The 24,884-nt window shown below is 37.4% G+C and overlaps 1 protein-coding gene across 6 annotated transcripts; it reads right to left on the bottom strand.

The window, feature by feature from the left end:
* Nucleotides 1-668: 668 nt before the first annotated feature.
* Gm14496 (predicted gene 14496) lies at nucleotides 669-10,530 on the bottom strand. Of its 6 annotated transcripts, none has more exons than NM_001205282.1 (6): nucleotides 10,325-10,530; nucleotides 6,517-6,799; nucleotides 5,329-6,132; nucleotides 4,120-4,344; nucleotides 2,873-2,996; nucleotides 669-1,576 (listed from the first exon to the last, which is right to left on the bottom strand). In NM_001205282.1, the coding sequence occupies exons 1-6, from the start codon at nucleotides 10,528-10,530 to the stop codon at nucleotides 669-671; spliced, it is 2,550 nt and encodes an 849-aa protein (NP_001192211.1). The 6 variants fall into 6 exon arrangements, with proteins under 6 accessions (NP_001192211.1, XP_030107840.1, XP_030107839.1 ...); XM_030251980.1 differs by having other exon boundaries at nucleotides 669-1,573; XM_030251979.1 differs by having other exon boundaries at nucleotides 669-1,573; nucleotides 2,873-3,003; nucleotides 4,121-4,344.
* Between the last annotated feature and the right edge of the window lie 14,354 nt (nucleotides 10,531-24,884).

Here is a 24,884-nt window from a genome sequence, read left to right as displayed (position 1 = left end):
CTTCGGTCACAGTATATTGAATGAAGCCAAGGAATGAAATTGGATGCAGGAACTCCATGAAAGCACAAGGGATAATGTTGACTACTGGCTTCACGTCCATGTTGTCTAAAGTCCTTTTTCTTATAACTCCAAGAACAACTCGCTTAGAGGTGGTAGTGTCCACAGTCAGTATGGTCACCTTATATTAATCATTAATTAAATACATGGCTTGCACACAAAACCATAGGTAAGGATGATGGTAGCCATTCCTCAACTGAGATTGCTGGTTCTCAATATCTTCAGAATTGTGTACTTATGAATGAAACCATTTCCAACCAATGTTTGGTAATTGGTATTACAATAGACAGTGTTGTCCTGTTTATAAGTTTAAATTTGTATATTATTCAAATTTTTATAGGATTAAGTACTACTTTTGCTTTTTTTTTGTTTTTGTTTTTTGTTTGTTTGTTTGTTTGGTTTTTTTGAGACAGGGTTTCTCTGTATAGTCCTGGCTGTCCTGGAACTCACTTTGTAGACTAGGCTGGACTCGAACTCAGAAATCTGCCTGTCTCTGCCTCCCAAGTGCTAGGATTAAAGGTGTGCGCCACCACCGCCCGGCAGTACTACTTTTGTTAAGACAAAGAAAAACTATGTTGATTATCATCTAATATTTTCATACTATGAACATTTCAATAATGCAATTCATCTTTGTACTTTTGTATAAAAATAGAATCTGATCTAATTAAAATAACATAACACTTTGGGAAAAAAATACATCCTACCAACCCTGCACAAGAAGCCAAGATAGAAAAGACCTCCACAGCCACCATGACCTTCCCCCTGGTGCTGTGGTAGACAGGGAGGAAAGTAATCCAGACACTGCAGAACATCAGCATGCTGAAAGTTAGGAACTTGGCTTCATTGAATCTGTCAGGAAGGTTCCTAGCCAGGAAAGCCACAGTGAAACTCCCCAGAGCCAAGAAGCCCAAATATCCCAGGACAAAGTGGAAGGCAATGACAGAGCCTTTGTTGCAAAGAATGACAGTCTTTCCATGTTCAGACTTTATATCTCTGTCAATAAAGGGAGGAGATGTTACCAACCAGATTCCACAGAGAACAAGTTGGATCAGGGTACAAATGGGAATGACCAACTTAGGTGCCCCTGTCATCATCATCCCTCTCATCCTTCTTCCTGGAGTAGTGAGCTTGAAAGCCATGACCACGGTTATTGTTTTGGCCAACACTGTAGAAACAGCCACAGTGAAAAATACTCCAAATGTGGTCTGCTGCAGGATGCAGGTGACCTGGGTGGGATGTCCAATGAAGAGCAATGAGCAGAGAAAGCAGAAGTCTAGAGAGATGAGCAGGATGTAGCTGAGAATTCGGTTATTGGCCTTCACAATGGGAGTATCCTTGTACTTCACAAAAGTGACTAGTACTAGAGTTGTGATGGCTGAGAAGGACAGGGCCATGCAGCCTAGTGCCATCCCTAATGGATCTTCATAAGCCAGAAATGACACAGTTCTTTGGAGGCAGTGGGTTTGCTCTATGTTGGCATACTTATCATCTGGACACATCACACACTGTTCCATATCTGCTGGCAAATGTCAATAAACCCTTATAAGATATCATAATTATGTATTTGTATTATTCATAGGAAATATCAATAAATAATTTGGTGTTGAGCATCTACATTCCTTTTTGCTCTAGGAACCACTGACTTAAGATTGCTCTGTATTGCCGGGCAGTAGTGGCGCAGGCCTTTAATCCCAGCACTTGGGAGGCAGAGGCAGGCAGATTTCTGAGTTCGAGGCCAGCCTGGTCTACAGAGTGAGTTCCAGGACAGCCAGGGCTATACAGAGAAACCCTGTCTCAAAAAACCAAAAAACCAAACAACAAAACAAAACAAAACAAAACAAAACAAAACAACCCAAAGATTGCTCTGTATTGACCTATGCTTTGTGATGGAACAAAACACCATCATAGGAGGTGGAACAGAAAAAAATACTTATTAAACAAAAAAGAAAAATATGTATAATCTCAGATTATTTAATTTCTCAAACTAGAAATTCACTATTTACAGGCAAGGGTGGTGTACAGACATTGTTATTGATGCCAATTGATGAAATGCAATATGTACTCTGTTTGCTTTGTGGGTGTGACCTTTGTTACTCATGCAAAAACTATTTACAGAAAGGAATATTTTCATTCTTGAAGCTTTATGCCTCATAGACCTAGACATATCCCTCTCATTGTCTTATGATCTCTTTCTTCCCAAATACACATTCCAAGCTCTATGGCATGAAGATTATGGATGTTCACATTCATTCCTCTTTCCTTAGATAGGGAGTGATTATGTTAAGTACTATCCCATCTCTTGTTGAATTCTTGAAATCTCCACTCTTGTTCCAACTCTTTGACAGGAAATTCTTAATCCTTTAAACCAACTAACTCTTAAAATATATTTCATTAAACAACAACTATTACCCTGAGCATCTGGCCTTTGTCAGGGACTAAGCGGGATGATGGAGGGAAAGATTATGGAACTGATCAGGTAGTCAAGTTTTTATGTACAATGAATTAAAGAAAAATAAACATATACATAGATTATATCGAAAAGGTTTCTTTTTTAAATACATAGATGTGTTCCCCTAAATGCTTTCTATTTAATATAAAACTAGTAGCCATCATATTGTAAGAGAAATGCCTTGTTTGAAGAAGCTATTATAAGTTATTTGCTGGGTCCAAAAGAAGTGGGCATTATTTAATTGATTAAGTTCTGAAATGTGGAGATATTAGGTCTTCAGTTTGCATCTAGGACATATCACATTTCTAGTTTGGAAAGAGAAAGTATTTGAATTCAGAAACTTTTATTCTGCATGCAAGCATGTACCTGTTTCATTGGAAACCTCATTTTCTGGGCACGGAACACAATTAAAGCAGCAGTCTGCTGTTTCTTTCTGATGAATTTTTCTGAATCCAGCAGTACATGTCATACTACACATGGAGGAGGGAACCTGAGGCAGTGCATAAATATTATATAATATGCGTGTGAGTGAGTGTGTGTAGTTCATGTATTTGTCATATGAATAATGACCCATAGATTGATATATGGGACACTAACAAATATGTCTATACATATTCTTCTGATAACCAGGGTTACTTAACAATATCAGGCACATTATTATTTGTATTACCTTGCAATGCACCGAATGTCACATAATATTTACTACATCCTGTAATATTATATATGTAACATTCAGGTTGTAGCAATTTGAAATTTTTCCTTCCTAAACAGATCTATCCAAAAAGAATGTTTGCATGGCACCAGTTTTTCTCTCATGATTTAAAAATTACAAAAAAAGAACACTGAGGTGTATGGAGGGAGAAGGTAGGATAAATCAAGAAAGAATAGTTTGATGACTATGACCAAAATATGTTATATAAGACTCCCATAAAATTAATGAGGTTTTCCTAAGTGTAAAAAATCAAAACAAAACTTGAACCCACTATCCCTTCCCCTCTTTCCCCTGAGTCTATGAGGGAGCTCCCCCATCCACCCACTCCTGCCTCACTACCCTAGCATTCCCCTGTGCTGGGGCATCAAACTTTCACAGGACCAGGGAACTCCCCTCCCACTGATGCCAGATGAGGCAATCCTCACAGAGGAGGGGAAAACAGGAAATGGGATAACATTTGAAATGTAAATAAGTAAATAAAAATCAATACAAAATATATAAATTAAAAAAAGAAAACTGTGAATCTGGAGAAACTTTTATGTCAATGAATACATGCTATACTTATTTAGGCTATAAATATGTTCACACAGAATCAGAAAATTCCATGGGCTATATATAGTTACAAAATTTTAATTAATTATATGTACATATACATTATACTATGAATTTATTAAATATATTCCTGTATTGTGGGTGAATAGGCATGTGGGTGTTATTGAACATGGAATCCAGAGACCATTGATCCATTTATGACCAGATTTAGGTGAAGTTAAGAGTTACCAATTTTGATGATTGTATGTGAGAATGGTCTTTTGCAAGAATAGCAACTGGTCTTAACCACAGAGTCTCATATTTTAAAATCTACATATCCTGAAAAAAATAAAAATTGTGGTATACCCACTGATGTTCCTCCCATGGCCCATTCCAAATCATCAGATATATGAAGTTGTTGACTCTGTGGAAAACAAGGTAAATAGCTTCCTATTTTCACTTTTAATCCAAGGCCTTGTGGAAAATTCCAAATGATGAAAATATCATACTCTGTACACTCATTTTCCCCATGCATCATGTTCACCAATTCTCCAACAGGGTTAGTAAATACCCTGGTTTTCAGCAAGGAAGATACCTAAAAAGAGATTCATGCTTACGTATGCATATCAGTAAAGGGAATGCAAAATTGAGAATTCCCCTAATTACTTAATGACTTTCAGAAAAGACAACTGTACTGAAATAAACCTATGTAATAAAAACAGTATACCTCATTAATAATAAAAAATTTATATACTTCATATTAATATTTGATGGTAAAATGTGCAGAAAAAATGATTACCAGATAACAAGTAACATGGTATGTGAGAGTGTGTGTGTCTGTGTGAACAGGTTTGTCAAAAATACTTTTTAAAAAATGAGCCAGGTGTGGTGACGCATGCCTTTAATTCTAGCACTTGGTGGGCAGAGGCAGGCGGATTTCTGAGTTCGAGGCCAGCCTGGTCTACAAAGTGAGTTCCAGGACAACCAGGGCTACACAGAAGAAATAAAAAACAAAGAACAAACAAACAAACAAAAAAATGAAGCCATGTATGTGAGAATGAAGGGAAAGTCTACATGTCTGAAAATTGTGAGAAAAAAATTGTGGGATTTTCATGTACATACAAAACACACATATAAAATAAACATAAACTTAATAAAATGTGCAGTCTTAATCATTTATGCTTTTGTAGATTATTACTTTAAATGAATAACTATTAATCAAGGCACATGTATCAATTTTTGAAAAAGTATTCTTTAGGAAAATATTCTAGTCTAGTCATCACTTAAGGCTTTTATGAGAAAACTCTTGGCTCCTATTTTAAATTTTGAACTCATTTGGTGAAATGTTGAGACACCTTTTCACAAAACTCACTGATATTCATAAAAAATCTATTGTCTCCTATTAAATATTATATTTGTGCATCATATTTACCCATGAAAAAGACTCATTAGGGCGTTTTGCAGTGTAGAAATCTTTCCACTGAGAGAATAATCTCTAACAAATATACAGTTGTTTCTTTGGGCCATTTAAAAGAACACATTGATATATCTAAGCATAATGAAATGTAAAAAACTTTACCTGCTGACATTCAGTGAAATCTCGTTTGGGATCTGCCCTTTTCTGAGACTCGGCTTGTTGAAGAAAGTGTTCATGGTAGGTGTGAGCTGCAGCATAAACAGCATTATACAAATTGTAACCTTCTTCACTCAGAGCCATGTCATATTTGTGCAGTGCTGTCCATTCCAATGTGTTGTTGAATGTAAAATGATCCATTTTACTGCTGTTCTTAGAGCTTGAACAATTAAAATAATTCCACTCCAGTATAGTATGAGAAATATCTACTGGGTATTTGTCAGTGTTTATTGTTTGCATAAAATTCCTAAATTTAGGAATCTCACCTTTGTAGTGTGCAAAAGTGACAGTCCCATGGAAAAGATTAAGGGTGAAATCTTTTTTATTTGTAATGACATCCCATTGTGAGGTTGTGATCCAGATTCTCTGAGCACCTAAATCTTCCCATCTTCTAAAGCTGATTTCTAGAGTAGAGTTCATGTCACCATAAATGATAACAACCTTTGCTGAAGATGTCATAATTTGTTTATCATATATTGTAGCCCTTGTCATGTATATCTGCATGTTTTCTGGGATCATATTTACAAAAGCTAAACAGATTCCATGTCTTTGCATTTCTTTTCTTAAATCTGAGAGAAACTGAATACCCTGGTTGTCATCTGAGATGACCAGTCCTATCCAAGTCCATGTAAAATGAAACATCAAGGAGACCATGCCATGGGACAAATGTGAGTCCTTGGGGGCTACCTGATGGACATGGGGCAACCTATCATGGTCACATAGGTTAGGATTAAATGGTCCAAAGAAAACCTAAAGGATGCAGAAGACAGGATGAAACATCCACATGAGAAATATGATTATTAGGATGTTTGGAATTATATACAAGTAATGCTACTCACCTTTCAGAACTCCTGGTAAGAATAGTAAGATTGTACTATAAATATCCTGTATTATTTCTATTAGATTTTAGACTATTCCTGACAAGTCTGAATTTCCTAGAATACAGTTTTGCCTCCTTGCACAGTATACCTATGAACTGATTATTTAGTGTTTATATATATAATTAGTGTGTGTGTGTGTGTGTGTGTGTGTGTATAGAAGCACACTCATAAATGCATTCTATTCAAGTTTTCTTGTAGGCACCTGTAAATATAATTTAATGTTCTTAACCCATTCAGTGTCACATATTCTTACCATTGGCATCGAAGAATCCATTGCCAGTTTTAAGGATGTTTTCCATGATGGTCCTGTAAGGCCAATGAGACATGAATCATCTGAATAACAGAAATAATTAACAAACTTCACACGTCCATTTATTTGTGTATATGCTTCATCCAGACCTCCCAATAAATCATGACAGTGACCACCAATGATGGTGAATATCAAAGTTATGTTGGGTAAAAGATAAGGATTCTTGTTGATCTCATCAGTAGCAAAAAACATTATCAGAAGAATCTCATATTCACTTGCTGCAATTCTAAAACAAGGCATAGCGATAATTAAGGGAGATGTTAGAAATATAAAATTTCAACTGGAGTAAAGTTTGTAATATGAGATATACTAAACTTCTGTCTAAATGACTTGAAATAAACCTCATATATTAGGGATCTTTAGAGCCAAATACAATTTAAGAATTCATAGACATTGGACACTACGATATGATACATTTTTGTATTCATGAAAATCAATAAAGATTGTTTTATCTCTGAATGCCATCCCTGAACTAGATTACAGTCCTATTGAGTAAGACTGCCTTGGAGTTGTAATTCCACAGACATAAAAGAGCATGATTTAAACTACATATGAAATACATAACAGATTCTCCTTATAATTTTTTATTATTTAAATGCATTTTATACATCAAACATCTTAATATTATTGAATATTTTGAGAATCAAATAATATATCTAAATTTTCTTCAACTTTTATATTCCTATCCTTTTTACCCTAAAATATCATTAATGAACATTTAATAGTATCTATAACTGAGGATCCTATGGCTAATGTTGACTACTAAATTGTTTCAACCTATACAAAATACTCTTTGAGAATTAAGCATAGTAAAGGAGCACAAAATTTTAAAAAGGGAATCATTAAGAAATATATTCAAAAGCCCTTGTTAAATACCACCTGACATAGTGTGAGAGTATTCAAAACACATTATGTATCTGTGTACATTGTCTAACAATCAGTTTACTTAAAGAAGATTATCAGTGTTTCCAGTAGAGAAATTATTTTATTAGAAAGAATATATTACATATTTTCAAATAACAAAATCTCTTTGAACTTAAACATTAAGAAAATATTAATTTTACCCAGATGCCCCTCAACAGAGCAATGGATACAGAAAATGTGGTACATTTACACAATGGAGTACTACTCAGCTATTAAAAAGAATGAATTTATGAAATTCCTAGGCAAATGGATGGACCTGGAGGGCATCATCCTGAGTGAGGTAACTCAATCACAAAAGAACTCACATGATATGTACTCACTGATAAGTGGATATTAGCCCAGAAACTTAGAATACCCAAGATATAAGATACAATTTGAGAAACACATGAAGCTCGGGAAGAATGAAGACCATGGTGTGGATACTTTGCCCTTTCTTGGAACTGGGAGCAAGGCACCCATGGAAGGAGCTACAGAAACAGAGTTTGGAGCTGAAAAGAAAGGATGGACCATCTAGAGGCTGCCATACCCGGAGATCTATCCCATAATCAGCCTCCAAACGCTGACACCATTGCATACACTAGCAAGATTTTGCTGAAAGGACCCTGATATACCTGTCTCTTGTGAGACTATGCCGGGGCCTAGCAAACACAGAAGTGGATGCTCACAGTCAGCTATTGGATGGATCACAGGGCCCCCAATGGAGGAGCTGGAGGAAGTACCCAGGGAGCTGGGGGGATCTGCAACCCTATAGGTGGAACAACAATATGAACTAACCAGTACCCCCCCCCCCCCCCCCCGCCCCAGGGCTCGTGTCTCTAGCTGCATATGTATCAGAAGATGGCCTGGTCGGCCATCAGTGGAAAGAGAGGCGCATTGGTCGTGCAGACTTTGTATGCCTCAGTACAGGGGAATGCCAGGGCCAAGAGGTGGGAGTGGGTGGGTGGGGGAGTGGGTGTGGGAGGGTGTGTGGGACTTTTGGGAAAGCATTGTAAATGTAAATGAAATAAATAACCAATAATAATAATTTAAAAAAGAAAATTATGAATAATATTTTACAGCATGCTTTGTATTTGTTTTCTGTTTTTAGATTATGGTTTTAATATTTACAACTGTTAATATCATCAATCAGATTAATTACTTTAAGATTCATTTTATTTAATTTTATTTATCCATTTCAAAATATACACAATGATACAATATACCATATATCCAGAATATTATCCTTTAGGATCTTTTACACATCAAGTTAATGTTACCTTTTAGTGTGTTGTTACTATATCTATTTGTAAAAATGTTATCAGATTTCTTTTAACACCTCAGTCTTCCTAATTCTTTGAGATCCTTTAAGTGATGTCTGAGCACAGAGCTCTTCTCTGCCCCAGCACAGTTGGCAGTTCATCTGTTACTATTAGCTTTTAACTCTGATCAGGAGTAAAACCACCAAACATGGTCTTTTGCTGAAATTTGCATTTTTCAATTGAGAGTTCGGTGCTAAGTTTTTCTTTCTAATCCAGAAGTGTATTTACACAGTTCATATATTTGTAATTTTAAAACTAATTATGGCTTATAAAATTGTCACCAATGAGAATTTCCACTATTTTGGCAATGAGGTGTGGGAAAATGCAAAATACATCAGAAATGAAATTCCCAGTCACCTAACACAGATGGATAATAATGTGAAGCAACTATCACTATCAAAGTGTACAGTGTACTGTAGCTACCAATTGAAAAATGTATTCCCTTAATCCCAAAGACATGAAAGTTGAATAAGAGATAGGATGAGAGCCAGAGACAGAAAAACACAGGGAACCTTAGTTTATGAAAGAAAGAAGTCCCAGGCACATTGGTTAGCTAAATGGTGAGTGATTTCAACACCCCTTCCCTCATGATCTGCAGCCACAAATGATAACATCCACACTTTGGATCTCAGACCTATGTAGCCACATTGAGAACAAGTTCTTTTCCCCAAGAAGTACAATGGTTCTCCTAGATTTTATCTTTTCAGACCTCAGATGTAGAGCTTAAGGCCAGAATTTTCCCTATGTATCCAAGCCACATGACATAGGATGAATAGAAGGAAACTGTGAATATATACTAACTACTGAATAATGTTAAATTTATTCAGTAGTTAATAAAAATATTAACCATCTATCTTATACTGATAATAAGCCTAATCTGTGCCTGGGCATTTGTGTAATTGGACCAAAAGATTATTCTGATAACAGAATATAAAGCCTGGCAGTCTTTTTCCACATTCAGTATCAAATCCAGAATAGCAGGATGGGGCTCATTTAAAAAGCAAAGAATATGTATATTCACAAGTATATATGTAATGTTATATATGTAATCAGGTATCATAGAGCAACACATACACAAATATTTCAATAGAAGAATGCTTGTTCATGTGTTGGAGACCAAAATTGGTAACCCTTTTATGAAGGCATTTAGATATATGATCATACAGGAGTCAATGGCAGACAATCAAATATAGGCAGTGATGCAGTCTCCTCTTATTGAGCTCTTGAAAAAGGTGGGGATTGTGAATTCAAGGCAGATTATATCTTTAACATATGATATCAAAAAAGACTCAACAGAGAGAATCTGGACTATGTCATTGTCCAGTCTTGTGAACTGGAGCATAATGTATTAAAACTAAACTAAACTGTGACACATTTCAAAGTATTAAAATAATGATTGATATAATAATTAATTTTCAGGGGTTCTTAAAGTTACAGGGTGGGGAAGAGAGCAGAACCCACAGCTTGTGTATACAGCTAAATATTTCTAATTAATGACATTGACACAGGAAAAAAAGTTAATGACTTACCTAAAATTATAAACTATATTATAAAAATCATCTTCAATAGGCTTATCAATTGCCCAAAGGTAAAAATGACACTCCCTTTGCAAATCTCTATCATCATCTTCACTATTCTTTATTCTCCAAAAGCAAATTGGTTCGGTTAAACAGCACAAGATGAGAGAAAATTTTAGGAGCAAAAATGAAATAGTAAAAGCACACAGCTGCTTCATGTCTGCTAAGATCTAAGATGGAACAGTTGTGAAATCGTTTCTTATGCAGACAAACATCACACAAACACACACATTTACACCTATGTGTCTGTTTTAAGGCTACTGCTGTCTGGAGATCTACTTATTATATTCACAGTTCCTTTTCATTCATCCTATGTCATGCTCCCAGGATACATAGGGAAAATTCTGGCCTCAGGCTCTACATCTGAGTTCTGAAAACATTTGATTAACATTTTTCTGAAAACATGTTTTGGAGATCATGTTTTCCATCCTCGGGTGCCATGACTTCATGCACATCCGTAACATAATTCTTCCCAAGGACAATCTTCCCCTGCACAGCTTGGACCAGGCCATGTGTCAACAACCATATTATGAACACAATGGATTTCATAAGAACTTGCATAGTAAGACAGAATTTGAAATGGTCATAAAAGGTCCATCTCATTCAGGCGTTGTGTTTAGTCATGGGACATTATGTCTCCCATTGTCTAGTGTAGGAAAGGTCAGTTGCACATGAAACATTGGGTCAGGAGTTGTGCTTTCTCTGTTGTTCATATACTATTGCATGCTAGAAATGATTACAAAATCTCCTCAAACTTCCTGTGATTCCTGTCATCTGGAGAATATGTCATTATTCTAAACCCCAAAATGCCTGGAATTATAAAGATTCGACACCCATCCTGTCCAATATCAGTACCTGTGCAGACATTCACTGAGTTACTATGCTGATGTCTTGCCTGATAATCAGTCCCTGGCAGTCAGTGCCATTTGATGAAACATTTCTTTGGTTGATGTTTGTTCACACCTCATTAAGAAGTTAGAGAACAATTTCATATATTTTGCTCAAAGGAAAGCTTTTAGGTGTCATTTAAGAGAGAGAATTTTATTGCTAATGTTAGTATATACCTTATACTTTTCATTTATGTCTAGTTGACCTTTGTTTTGAAATAGAGCTATCTTGGATTACATTGCAACAACACAGATGTATGGCTGTTATGCTAATTTATGTAATTTGGTTAGATTACAATGGGTGACACAGATGGAGCATTAAATCTGATTTGTAATTTTTTGAACTACCTTACTTTTTGCCCATGATATCCACTCTAAATTAAGTGGAGTCTTTAACTCCATTTTTGGGATGGTTGGTATGTCACTGGCTTATAATAAAATCTTGCTATGGAGTTTATTGTACTATCATTGTTACTATGAATAAACTTTTGTTTCATAATTTGGTTGAATTATGACTTTTTCAGTTTAAAAATTTTCAGTACTTTTGCAAACCTATAGATTATGTAAATTGAGTGTTCTGCTGTGATATTCTATACTTGTTGTATACTGGGTGGTAATACTATGTCAAATTAACTAGGAATGTGCATGGAGGCTGACTCTTCAATCCATTGTGACTGCTACTGAAATGCCATCCTTGGCTGTGCCAGTCTTTTGGAGGTCATTTGGTGTACATGAACACTGGACTAGGATCTATACCATACTCAGTATATCAAGACTACAGGTCAAACATTCGGGTCATTCACTAATCTTGAATTTGCTCTTGCCCAGATTTAGAGGTGAGGCTTCATGTAGTTTTCTACAGAGACATCCTCCATACTGCTTTGAACACAAACAGTATTTCTTGAAATTTCTTTTCTTTTTGCCTAAAGCTGACCTTATTGACTTGACATAGTGGAAAAATGCATACCACACACCACCAAGTCCTTCCTGATTATCAACGGAATCTTTGTTATTTTTCCTTTAAGTTATTCTGTAGGATGGCAAACTTAAGATATTCACTACAGTACTTTATGGGTATACAAAATAAAATTTTCTTCCATGTTTCACAGATAGTGTTCCATAGCTTTTTTTCCAGCTTGTTGTCCCTTTATTTCTTGTTGGAATCAGATATCTGATACCATGTTGTGCTACATGAAACATGTTATACATCTATTCCATTTTCATTTCATAGAATAGTCTTAGAGGTATTGTGTTGTATTTTCATTAAATGTTTAATATCATTTATTAGTAAAAACTTCTTGTCCTGTTTGTTTCCCATTAATCGGATACTGGTTTTTGTTTCTTCAATCACTTGAAACAAGGTTTAATATGGCACAGAAATATGATTTATTCAAGACATTGATCAGTTTTGACTATATGTACTTATCACTCTACATGAATGGAAAGACATGCTCTTTCATGAATGAGATATACAATAGCAAAGATCTTCATTAACCACAGATATTTGCAAGGCAATGTGATATCCATTGTATATCCATGCACCAAAAAACATAACTTCACTTTCTTCATTACAAAGAAAATTTCAGTCAATTAGAATTACCCTTATTTATATAGGAAATAAACATTCCACTTGACACAAACATTGGATCAAAATCTGGCAGGTTATAACTTGATTACAAATAGGATTTTCAACACAATGCATCATAATTGGCATGACATATTACTTCAGAAACACTCAAAGTACATAGCCATGCAGGTTTGATGATGATGATGATTCTTCCAAGCTGTCCCCTTAAAACCTTTAAACCATAAAACTCAGTTTGCATTAAAGAATTCTATATCCCTTCCAAGCTTCATTGTCTCATATAATTAACCATACTAATATGGAATACCCAAAATAGGATTTCAATATTCTATATAAATTTTATACCTGAAGGACTTATACTCTCTGAACTTAGGGTGTTCCTCCCACCCCTGAGAGCCAACCTGTCTAACAGGAGGTCTTCCATAACTAGGAACATAGGTGAGACATTTGGCTGAATACCCATACAATTTGGGACCCACACAGAGACTAGCACATGAAGTATGTATCCAGCGCTTTCTGAGCCCCATTGTCCTTCCAGCCTGTACCTCCAACTAAAACAACAGCAGATCAATATGCCTGCCCCAGACCTCAAAGCCAACCTGGATCCCAGGAGGTCTGCCTTAACCAGAGACACAGGGATACATGATGGTTGCAATACACAGGGACACTGAAGACCTTTCCTAGCCAGAGGCTGCACTTCCTGACACCCTGGAGGCCTGCTCGAACACAGGTCACACAACTCTGTCTCCAAAGAGGCCTTCTCTAGTCTGAGATACCAAAGCCAATTAACACTAGAAATGAACAGATGGTGAAAGACAAATGCAAGAACATAACCGGTAGAAGCCAATTTAATTTGACATTATCAGAGCTCAGCTCTCTTACCCTGGATACCCAAACACACCTGAAGAGCAAGATTCTGACCTAAAATGGCATTTTATGAGATGAGAGAGTCCTTCAATGAGAATAAAATAACCCACTTAAAGAAAGAGTGAAAACCATAAGCAAACAAGTAGAAACCCTCAGAGAGGAAACAAATAAATCACTTGAAGAAATACAGGAAAATACAATCCAGACAGTGATGGAATTGAAGAAAACAGACCAAGACCTAAAAATGGAAACAGAAACAATGAAGAAATCAAAAACCTTTTAAGCACCTTCACCAGACTCCAGAAACCTACAGGTAAGCTTCCCTTGCCGCACCCATCTTTCCTACACTCTGATCCCTATGAACTAAGCCAAGTTGCTCTCAGAAGCCTGATAACCCAGGAAGACCTCCATTCCCCTGCCACATCTCCACCCACCTTCATCTGATTTAAGGCTTCTGAAACATACAGAACTGAATTTCTGGAAACAAACAGCACAAGGATATCCATCAGATGCCTGCTACATGAGGATCAACAAGGCACACACCTTCCTAATACTCACTACAACAAGAACATCCATGAACCAAAACCTTCCAGATGGCTAAGGACTACCAAAAGAACACAATCAACAAACTACAAGGATATATGACACCTCCAAAGAAGATCTACACCAATGCAGCAAGTATAGGGTATTGTGAAATATAAGGAAATGACCTTAATTCAATCTAGTAAAGATGAAAGAGGCCTTTAAATAGGAAATGAATAAATATCTATTAAAGAAATACAGGAAAATATAACCAAACAGATAGAGGTTTTTAAAGAGGAAACAAATAAATCCCCTTAAAGACATACAGAAAAAACACAATTAAACAGGTGAAGGAAGTGAATACAGTATCTGAATGTTGAAATCCTGGAGATTGAAAACCTAGGGAATAGTACAGGAGCAACAGAGGCAACCATCACCAACAAAATACAGTAGATGGAAGAGAAAAATCCTAGGCATAGAAGATACAATAGAAGAAATTGATATTTTAGTTAAAGAAAATGTGAAATTAAAAAATTTCTGACCCAAACCATACATGATTTCTGGGGTATCATGAAAAGACCTAACCCAAGAATAACAGAAATTGAAGACATTGAAGAGTCCCAGTTCCAGGGCTCAGATAATGTCAATAAAAACATAGAACAGATTTCTTCCAACCTAAAGAAAGAGATGCCTATAAAAAATATAAGTAGCTTATAGAACAGCAAATAGACTGAACTGTTGTGTCCGGCCAGCAGACCACAACCTGGGTTCTAGCCTGGAAAGGCATTTTGGAAACCTGGAAGAGAAGAGGGGCTAGGTGGCGAGAGAAAAAAATGTAGCCAAGACAGTTATTCTGATCAAAGCTCAAATTTTACTGTTGCGACACTAGTTATGAAGGAAGGGGGAGGGGACCCGATTCCCGCCGAATAATCTCGGGTCCAGTAGTAGGGTGAGCACGCGATGGCTTCGGAACAGCAAAGCGGCAGGTTCCAGCAGTGGGCGTGGCAGAACGAATGAGCAGGAAGCTCCACCCCTGAACAAGCAGGTTTCAGGCTGGGGGAGGGGAGACTACACTGAACCACAAAAGTACTTCTTCAGGGCACACAATAATAAAAATAGAAAATCTACAGAAAAAAGGAAGAACATTAAAAGCAACAAGGGGAAAAGGCCATTTAACATGCAACCTCTGATAGGTCTGATAGGTAGATATATCAGAATTATACCTAAGTTCCCAACAGATACTCTAAGGGCTAGAAGAACCTGGCCAGATGTCTTGCAACCTCTAAAAATACACAGGCGCCAACCTAGACTACTACACCCAACAAAATTCTCACTCACCACCATATAGGGAAAATAGAAGATATTTCAATACAAATCCTAATTCAAACAATAACTATTCACAAATACAACTCTACAGAAAATACTAGGAGGAAACTCCAAACAATGAAGGATAAATACATCCACAAAAAGACAGAAAATAAGCAATTCTATACAGACAAAAAGAAAAAATGAAAGCATGCACACACACTACCACCACCACCACCACCACACCACCTCCACTACTACCACCACCACCATCACCACCACCACCACAATATCAACAGCAAAATAACAGGAAATAAGAATACCTGATCATTAATATCTTTTAATATCATTGAACTCAATTCCCAAATAAAAAGACAGAGGCTAACAGAATGAATGTTAAAACAGGATACATCATTCTGATGCATAAAAGAAACACAACTCAGAAATAATGATAGTCATTTTCTCAGAGTAAAGGGATGAAACAAACCCAAGAAATAAACCAGAGTAGTCATTCTAATATCTGATAAAAGAAACTTTCACCACAAATTAATCAAACCAATAGGAACAGAAAAACACTTCATAGTTGTCAAAAGAAAAACTACCAAGATGATATTGCAATTCTAAGCATCCATGACCCAAACACAAGGGCACCCATATATGTAACAGAAACAGTGCTAAAACTTAAATAGCACATTGAATTCCAAACATTTTAAACACCCCACTCTCCCAAATTGACTGGTTATCCAGATATAAAACAGAGTAATAATGAAACTAGCAGACATTATGAATCAAATGTACCTAAAAACACCTATACACTATTTCACCAAAATACAAAAGAATATACCATCTACTCAGCTCTCCATTGGTTCTTCACCAAAACTGGCCATATAGTAAGTCACAATGCAAAGTCTTTTGCTTTCAAAGAAAATTAAAATAACACTTTGTATCTTATCAGAACATCATAGATTAAAGCTGGTCTTCAAAAACAGCAGAAACACCAGAAATCCAGCACACTTGTGGGAATTGAACAACTCTCTACTCAATGATAACCAGGTCAGGAAAGAAATTAAGAAAGAAATTAAAGGAGCTGGTGAGATGGCTCAATGGGTAAGAGCACCGACTGCTCTTCTGAAGGTCCTGAGTTCAAATCCCAGAAACTACATGATGGCTCACAACCATCTGTAATGAGATCTGACACCCTCTTCTGGTGCGTCTGAAGACAGTTACAGTGTACTTATAATAAATAAATCTTAAAAAAGAAAGATTAAATACTTTCTAGAATTCAATGAAAATGAAGGCACAACATAAACAAATTTATGGGACACAATGAAAGCAGTGCTAACAGTAAAAGCATAGCACTAAGTGCTTCCACTAAGAAATTAGAGAATTCTCGGGACTGGAGAGATGGCTCGGCAGTTAAGAGCACTGACTGTTCTTCCGAAGGTCTTGAGTTCAAATCCCAGCAACCACATGGTGGCTCACAACCATCCATAATGAGATCTGGTGCCCTCTTCTGGGGTGTTTGAAGACAGCTACAGTGTACTTACATATAATAATAAATAAATCTTAAAAAAAAAAGAAATTAGAGAATTCTCATACCTGCAATTTAAAAGTAAGTGGAGGAGGGCTACCTTGTAGGAAAATCGGCAGTCTCAACTGACCTGAAAACCTCGATTTCTCAGACACTGAACCACAAACTAGGCAGCACACAAGAGCTGGTTTGAGACCCCCTACAATATGTAGCCTGATTGATCTGGCCTCAGTGACAAAAGGCATGCCTAAGTTTCAGGAGACTTGAGGCCCCAGGAGATGGGAAGTCTGTGTGTGTGTGGGGGGGTGACTTCCTCTTTGGGACAGGGGGAGAAAAATTGGGATGAGGAATTGTGGGAGGGTGGACTGGGAGGGGGATAATGACTGGACTATAAAATGTAAAAGTAATTTTAAAAAGATGATAAAAAGGGGGAAATAAATATCAAGCAAAAAAAAATTAAAAAACTAAAGCAATTTCACTAAAATCAGGGAGAAGGCAAGGTTGCAACTCTCCTCCTATCTGTTCAATATATTACTTGAAGTAATAAGTAATAAGTATGAGTATAAGACAAATAAAGAAATCATGGTGATACAAATAAGAAAAGTTTAAGTCAAAGTATTGCTATTGGTGGATGCTGTGATAGTATACATAAGCAATCTAAACCATTCTACCAGAGAAACCCTACAGTTGATAGACACCTTAATCCATGTGTCTAGGTATTGAATCAACTCAAAGAAATCAGTAGCTCTCATTTATACAAATAATAAACAGTCTGAGAAAAACATTAGTGAAACAACACACTTTATAATAGCCACGAATAATGTAAAACATCTTGGTGTGACTCTAACCAAGAAAGTGAGAGATCTGTATGACAAGAACTTCAAGTCCCTGAAGAATTAAATTGAAGAAGATGTCAGAAGATGGAAAGATCACCCATGCTCATGGATAGGTAGGATTAACATAGTGAAAATGGTCATCTTACCAAAAGCAATCTATAGATTCAATGCAATCCCCATCAAAATTCCAACACAATTCCTTAGAGATTTTGAAAAGCAATTCTCCCCTTCAAATGGAAAAATAATGAATCTAAGAAAACCAAAACAATCTTGAATAATAAAAGAATTTTGGGAGGAACTGCCGTGCCTTACATCATGCTGTATTACAGAGAAATAGCAATAAAAAGTGTATAGTATTGGTATAGAAACAGACAGATTGATCAATGAAAAAATAAATTCTGAGCAATTAACCAACACACCTACTGACAATTGATTTTTTATAAAGTAGCCACAAGAACACAATGGAAAAAAATAAAGCATCTGCAACAAATGCTGCTGTGTACACAGAATGTCTATATACAGAAGAGTAAAAATAGATCCCTATTTATCACCCTGCACAAAACTCAAGTATGAGTGGATAAAGGACCTCAAAATAAAGCTAGATGCACTTAATATAATAGAAGAAAAGTATCTTTGAATGCATTGGTGGAGGAGACAATTGCCTGAACAGAATCCAAATGGCTCAGGCTCTAAGATCAACAATTGATAAATAGTACTTCATGAAACAGAAAAGATTCTGTAAGGCAAAAGGCATGGTCAATAAGACAAAACCAAAGCCTACTGATTTGTAAGGATCTTCACCAAACCTATATCTGATAGAGGGCTAATATCCAAAATTTGTAAAGAATTCAAGAACGTAAACATAATGGAATACTGAAGGGAGTAAATAATTGCTTTTAATTTTAAAAATGGGGTACAAAAATAAACAGAGCATTCTAAACAGGAAGCTTGAATGACCGATAAGCACTTAAGGAAATGGTCAAAGTCCGTAGTCATCAGGGAAATTCAAATAAAAAAGACACTGTGGTTCCATCTTACAATCATCAGATTTGCTAATATAAGAAAGTCAAGAGATAGCACATGCTGGGGAAGATGCAGAGCAAGGTGAGAATTCTATCATTGCTGGAACTTGTACAACCAATTTGGAAATTTATTTGGCAGTTTCTCAGAAAGCTGAAAATAGAGAAACCCTCAAGACCCAGCTATACTGCTGCTCAGCATATAACCAAAAGATGTCCCACCATACCACAAGAACATTATGTTCATAGCAGACTTATTCATAATAATTAGAAGCTGGAAATAACCTAGAGGTCACTCAACCAAAGAATGAATAAAGGAACTGTGGTTCATTTACACAATGGAATACTATTCAGCTATTAAAAACAGGGACTTCATGAAATTTTCAGGCAAATGGAAGGGAGTAGAAAATATTGTAGCCACCTGTGGCCACGTGAACTGGGTTCCTTGAAAGGCGGGCTGGGGTTGAAAGAGATCAGACATCGAGAAAAGAACGAGGCTAAGACAAACCTTTCTGTTCAAAGCCTCTGAAGTGTACTGAGAGTCCGTGCTTATAAAGAGGGTAGGCCCATCCCCCGCCAACCGATTCTTGGTGCCTGGAGCCAGCCTGTAGGCGATCTACAGGGTGTGTCTTCGGAAGTCTCAAGGACCTTTCAGCAGGAAGCAGAGTCTTGGAGAAGAGCAAATAGAGCCATCAAGGTCAGAAGGCAGCAAGGTCAAAGTCTGGATCAGCCTGCTTCAAGGCTGAGGGAGGCTACAAAATATCATCCCATGTGAGGTAAAGCAAACACAAAAGGGCATGCATGATATATACACAATTCCTCATGCAAATATTGTTTGCATAAAGGAATGTTTCCATTATTAAAGCTGTATAGTCCATAGATTTATGCATGTACTCCTCATTGTGGTAAGCTCTCATTTTCCCAACTACATATTCCAAGCTAGGTGGCATGGAGATTATGGATATTCACACCCATCTCTCTAACCTTAATTATGTGGTGATTGCTTATGAACTCTATCACATCTTTGGAGGGAATCTTGATATCTCCACTCTTGTTCTAATTCTTTGACAGCAAATATACTTCATCTTATAAGCCATTTAAACTCTTAAAATATATTTGATTTAACAAAAACTAGTAACCTAAGCATATGCTATTTGTCAGGGACCAAGCTGGGAGATAGAAAGGAAACACAGTGGACTGATCATGTAGTAAAGTTACTTTGTACAAGATATCAAGGAAGATTAAGCTTATGCATGGACTACACCTGAAAGTTATTGTTTAAAGACTGTTTAATGGCTTCCATTGTCAACTCTCCTCCTAACTTCATCAGACTTGCTGAGCCTGAACCAGACTGATAACCTTTCCATCTCTCACCCAACTTCCCTGCTAGCTGAGAACTCTTGACAAACCAAGCTTCTCTGAGCACACTGCTTTCCCAGGGGGACCCAAATTCTCCCACACCTCTTCACCTACCTTCACTAAATATGTGGATACTGAAGCATACTGACAAGCTTCCCTTTTCCCACCCATGTTCCCTGCTTGCTGAGTCCTCTGGAGGTGGCCAAGCTGCCCCGAGTAGCCTGTTACCCATGACAGACATCCATTCTCCTGTCACCTCTGTGCACACTTTCACTGAAGCTGCAGTTCCTGAAACATACAGATCTATAGATCTAAAACCATACAACCCAAGGATATCCATCAGAGTCCTGACATACCAGGACCATCGAGATTAATCTTCCTCATTATAACTATTGAAAAAAAAAGAACATACAATGACCAAATCTATCATTATAGCTAAAGGTCCTTGAAAGAACACAATCAACAAAAGCCAGGTCACTACGAAACCTTCAGAGATAGCAATCCAGGATACCCTAACTATTAGAAATGATACTGACATTTAAAGAGGAAAGAAATAAATCTTTCAAAGAAATCCAGAAAGATACAATCCAATTGATACAGCTCTTTAAAGAGAAAACATATCAGTCCCCTAAAGATATTCAGGAAAATACAACTAACATATGATGGAAATAAATAAAACTGTACGAGACCCAAAAGTGGCAATAAAACAATAAACAAAATAGAAATTTTCCTGAACAGAACACCAAACTCTTATTCTGTAAGATCAAAAATTAACAAATGTGACCTCATAAAGTTGCAAAGTTTCTGAAAGGCAAAGAACAATGTCAATAGGACAAAGTAGCAACCAACACATTGGGATAAGATCTTTATCATCCCTTCATCCAATATATACTACAAACTCAAGAAGCTGGACTCCAGAGAACAAAATAATCCTATTAAAAATGGGGTACAGAGCCAAACAAAGAATTTTCAACTGAGAAATACTGAATGGCTGAGAAGCACCTAAAGAAACATTCAACATCCTTATTCATCAGGGAAATGCAAATCAAAACAACCCTGAGATTCCACCTCACACCAGTCAGAATAGCTAAGATCAAAAGCTCAGGTGACAGCAGATTCTGGCGAGGATGTGGAGAAAAAGGAACACTCCTCCATTGCTGGTGGGATTGCAAGCTTGTACAACCACTCTGTAAATCAGTTTGATGGTTCCTCAGAAAACTGGACTGAGCTGAGGACATAGCTATAGCACTCCTGGGCATATACTCAAAAGATGCTCCAACAAGTAGTAAGGATCCATGCTCTGCTATGTTCATAGCACTCTTATTTATAATAGCCAGAAGTTTGGAAGAATCCATATGTCCTTCAACAGAGGAATGGATATAGAAAATGTGGTACATTTATACAATGGGATACTACTCAGCTATTAAAAACAACGAATTTAAGAAATTCTAAGGCAAATTAATGGAATTAGAAAATAGCAGCCTGAGTGTGGTAACCCAGTCACAAAAGAACACACATGGTATGCACTCATTGATTAGTGGATATTAGCCTAAAACCTTGGAATACCCAAGATACAATTCACAGACCACATGAAGCTCAAGAAGAAGGAATGTGGATGCTTCAGTCCTTCTTAGAAGGGGGAACAAAATACTCATGGGAGGAAATATATAGACTAACTTTGGAGTACAGACTGAAGGAAAGGCCATACAGAGGCTGCCCCACCCAGGGATGCATCCCAAATACAGTCTCCAAAACCAGACACTATTGTGGATGCCAGGAAGTGCTTGCTGACAGGAGCGTGATATGGCTGTCTCATGAGAGGCTCTGCCAGAGCCTGACAAATACAGAGGTGGATGCTCACAGCCAACCCTTGGACTGAGCATGGAGTCCACAATGGAGGAGTTAGACAAAGGACTCAAGGATCTGAATGGGTTTGCATCCCATAGGAAGAACAATATTGATTAACCAGATGCCCCAGAGCTCCCAGGGACTAAACCACCAACCAAAGAGTACACATAAAGGGACCCATGAGTCCAGCAGAATATGTAGCAGAGAATGGCCTTGTCAGACATCAATGGGAAGAATGGCCCTTGGTCCTGGGAAGGCTCAATGCCCCTGTGTAGGGAAATGACAAACTGGGGAGGCAGGAGTGGGTGGGTGAATATCCTCATAGAAGCAGGGGGAGGTAGGATGTGATAGGTTTCCAGGGGGGAAACTGGGAAGGAGGATAATATTTGAAATGCAAATACATAAATATTCAATAAAACAAACAAACAAACAAACAAACAAACAAACACCAGAAAAGAATAAGTTCATTGAAGGAATTGAAGGAAAAGAGAAAAGGGGATCTCTCTCTCATTCTTCCCCACCCCTTCTCTTTCTGCTGCCACCTTGCCCCTCTCTATCCTAATAAACCTCATGTGGAACTGTAAAAAGAAAAAGAAAAATATAAAAGGGAAAATTATAAAAATACTGTCCTCATATATGAAATTCTCAAGAAATAAAATTAATAAAGAAAAAAATTAAAAGAACATACAAACTGAGGAAGGCTTTGCGATGGAAAACCTAGGGAAGAGAACAGCAATATCAGAGGCAAGCATCACCACAGAGTATAGAGGTAGAAAAGAGTCTCTGGTGTAGAATTTACATTAAAGAAAATTGAATCATCAGTCATCAAAAATGTTAAATCTAAAAAATTCCTGACACAAAACACCCAGGGAATCTGGGATACCACCAAAAGTCCTAACCTAAGAATAAAAGGAGTATAAAGAAATGAAATGACCCAGCTCCAAGGCCTAGATATCATTTTCAACAAAATTGTAGAGAAAAAAAAAACCTTTCCAAACCCAAACTAAGAGATGCCTATTGTCTTAGTCAGGGTTTCTATTCCTGCACAAACATCATGACCAAGAAGCAAGTTGGGGAGGAAAGGGTTTATTTGGTTTACACTTCCATACTACTGTTCATCACCAAGGAAGTCAGGACTGGATCTCAAGCTAGTCAGAAGACAGGAGCTGATGCAGAGGCCATGGAGGGATGGTCCTTACTGGTTTGCTTCCCCTGGCTTGCTCAGCTTGCTTTCTTATAGAACCCAAGACTGCCAGCCCAGAGGTGGCACCACCCACAAGTGGACCTCCCCACCTTGATCAGTAATTGAGAAAATGTCTTACAGCTGGATCTCGTGGAGGCATTTCCCCAACAGAAGCTCCTTTCTCTGTGATAACTCCAGCCTGTGTCAAGTTGACACACAACTAGCCAGTACAATTGACCCCTTGTCAACTTGACACACAAACACATCACTAGTAAGCCTCAACCTTTAGTTTCTTATTCATCCCCAAGATCTTAATAACTTTAAAATCCCACAGTCTTTACATATTAAAAGTTCAATCCCTTTAAAAGATCCAATATCTTTTAAAATTCAAAGTCTCTTAACTGTGGACTCCAATAAAATATCTTCTTTCTTCAAGAGGGAAAATATATCAGGGCACAGTCACAATCAAAAGCAAAAATTAAACTCCAACTGTCCAGTGTCTGGGATCCAACTCACGATCTTCTGGGCTCCTCCAAGGGCTTGGGTCACTTCTCTAGTCCTGTCCTTTGTGGCACACAGCTTTTCCTCTAGGCTCCAGATGCCTGTACTCCACTGCTGTTGTTGATCTTGGTGGTCATTCATGGTCCTGGCACCTCCAAAACACTGCATGACCCCTTCAGTCCTGGGACATCAATTACTGAGGCTACACCTTCCCCAATGTCCTTCCATGGCCTCTCACAGTGCTGAGCCTCAGCTGCTCTACATGACCCCTTCATTCCTTCAAAACCAGTACCACCTGGGTAACTTACACATTACTAAGTAAAGCCACAGCCCAAGGTACAACCTTGGCTATCTCTGGAGCACAGCCTCTGTGCTCTCAGAAAACATTTCCCAGAAGATTTCGCCTCAATGATGCTGGTCTCTTCTTCTTTTTTATTTTTTTAACAAACAATAAATCTGTTTGATCTCTGGCAGGTACATAGACACTGAGGATGTACATTCCAAAGACATGCATGAATAAACTGTTCAACTTTACTTGCAGACACTTCCCAAGTGTTTCTCTTTATTCTTGTTTTATGTTTTTTTGTTGTTTTGTTTTATCTTCATTTTTTATTAGATATTTTCTTCATTTACATTTCAAATGCTACCTCAAAAGTCCCGTATACCCTCCCCCCACCCTGCTCCCCTACACACCCACTCCCACTTATTGGCCCTGGCTTTCCCCTGTACTGGGGCATATAAAGTTTGCTAGACCAAGGGGCCTCTCTTCCCAATGATGGTCAACTAGGCCATCTTCTGCTACATATGCAGCTAGAGACATGAGTCTTGGGGGTACTGATTTGTTCATATTGTTGTTCCACCTATAGGGTTGCAGACCCCTTCAGCTTTTGGGTACTTTCTCTTGTTCCTACATTGGGGGCCCTGTGTTCAATCCTATAGATGACTGTGAGCATCCACTTCTGTATTTGCCAGGCATTGGCAAAGACTCACAGGAGACAGCTATATCAGGATCCTTTCAGCAAAATCTTGCTGGCGTATGCAATAGTGTCTGAGTTTGGTGGCTGATTAT

Source organism: Mus musculus, chromosome 2 (assembly GCF_000001635.26).
Source record: "Mus musculus strain C57BL/6J chromosome 2, GRCm38.p6 C57BL/6J".
Taxonomy (NCBI): domain Eukaryota; kingdom Metazoa; phylum Chordata; class Mammalia; order Rodentia; family Muridae; genus Mus; species Mus musculus.
This window is presented reverse-complemented; position numbering and strand designations above follow the sequence as displayed.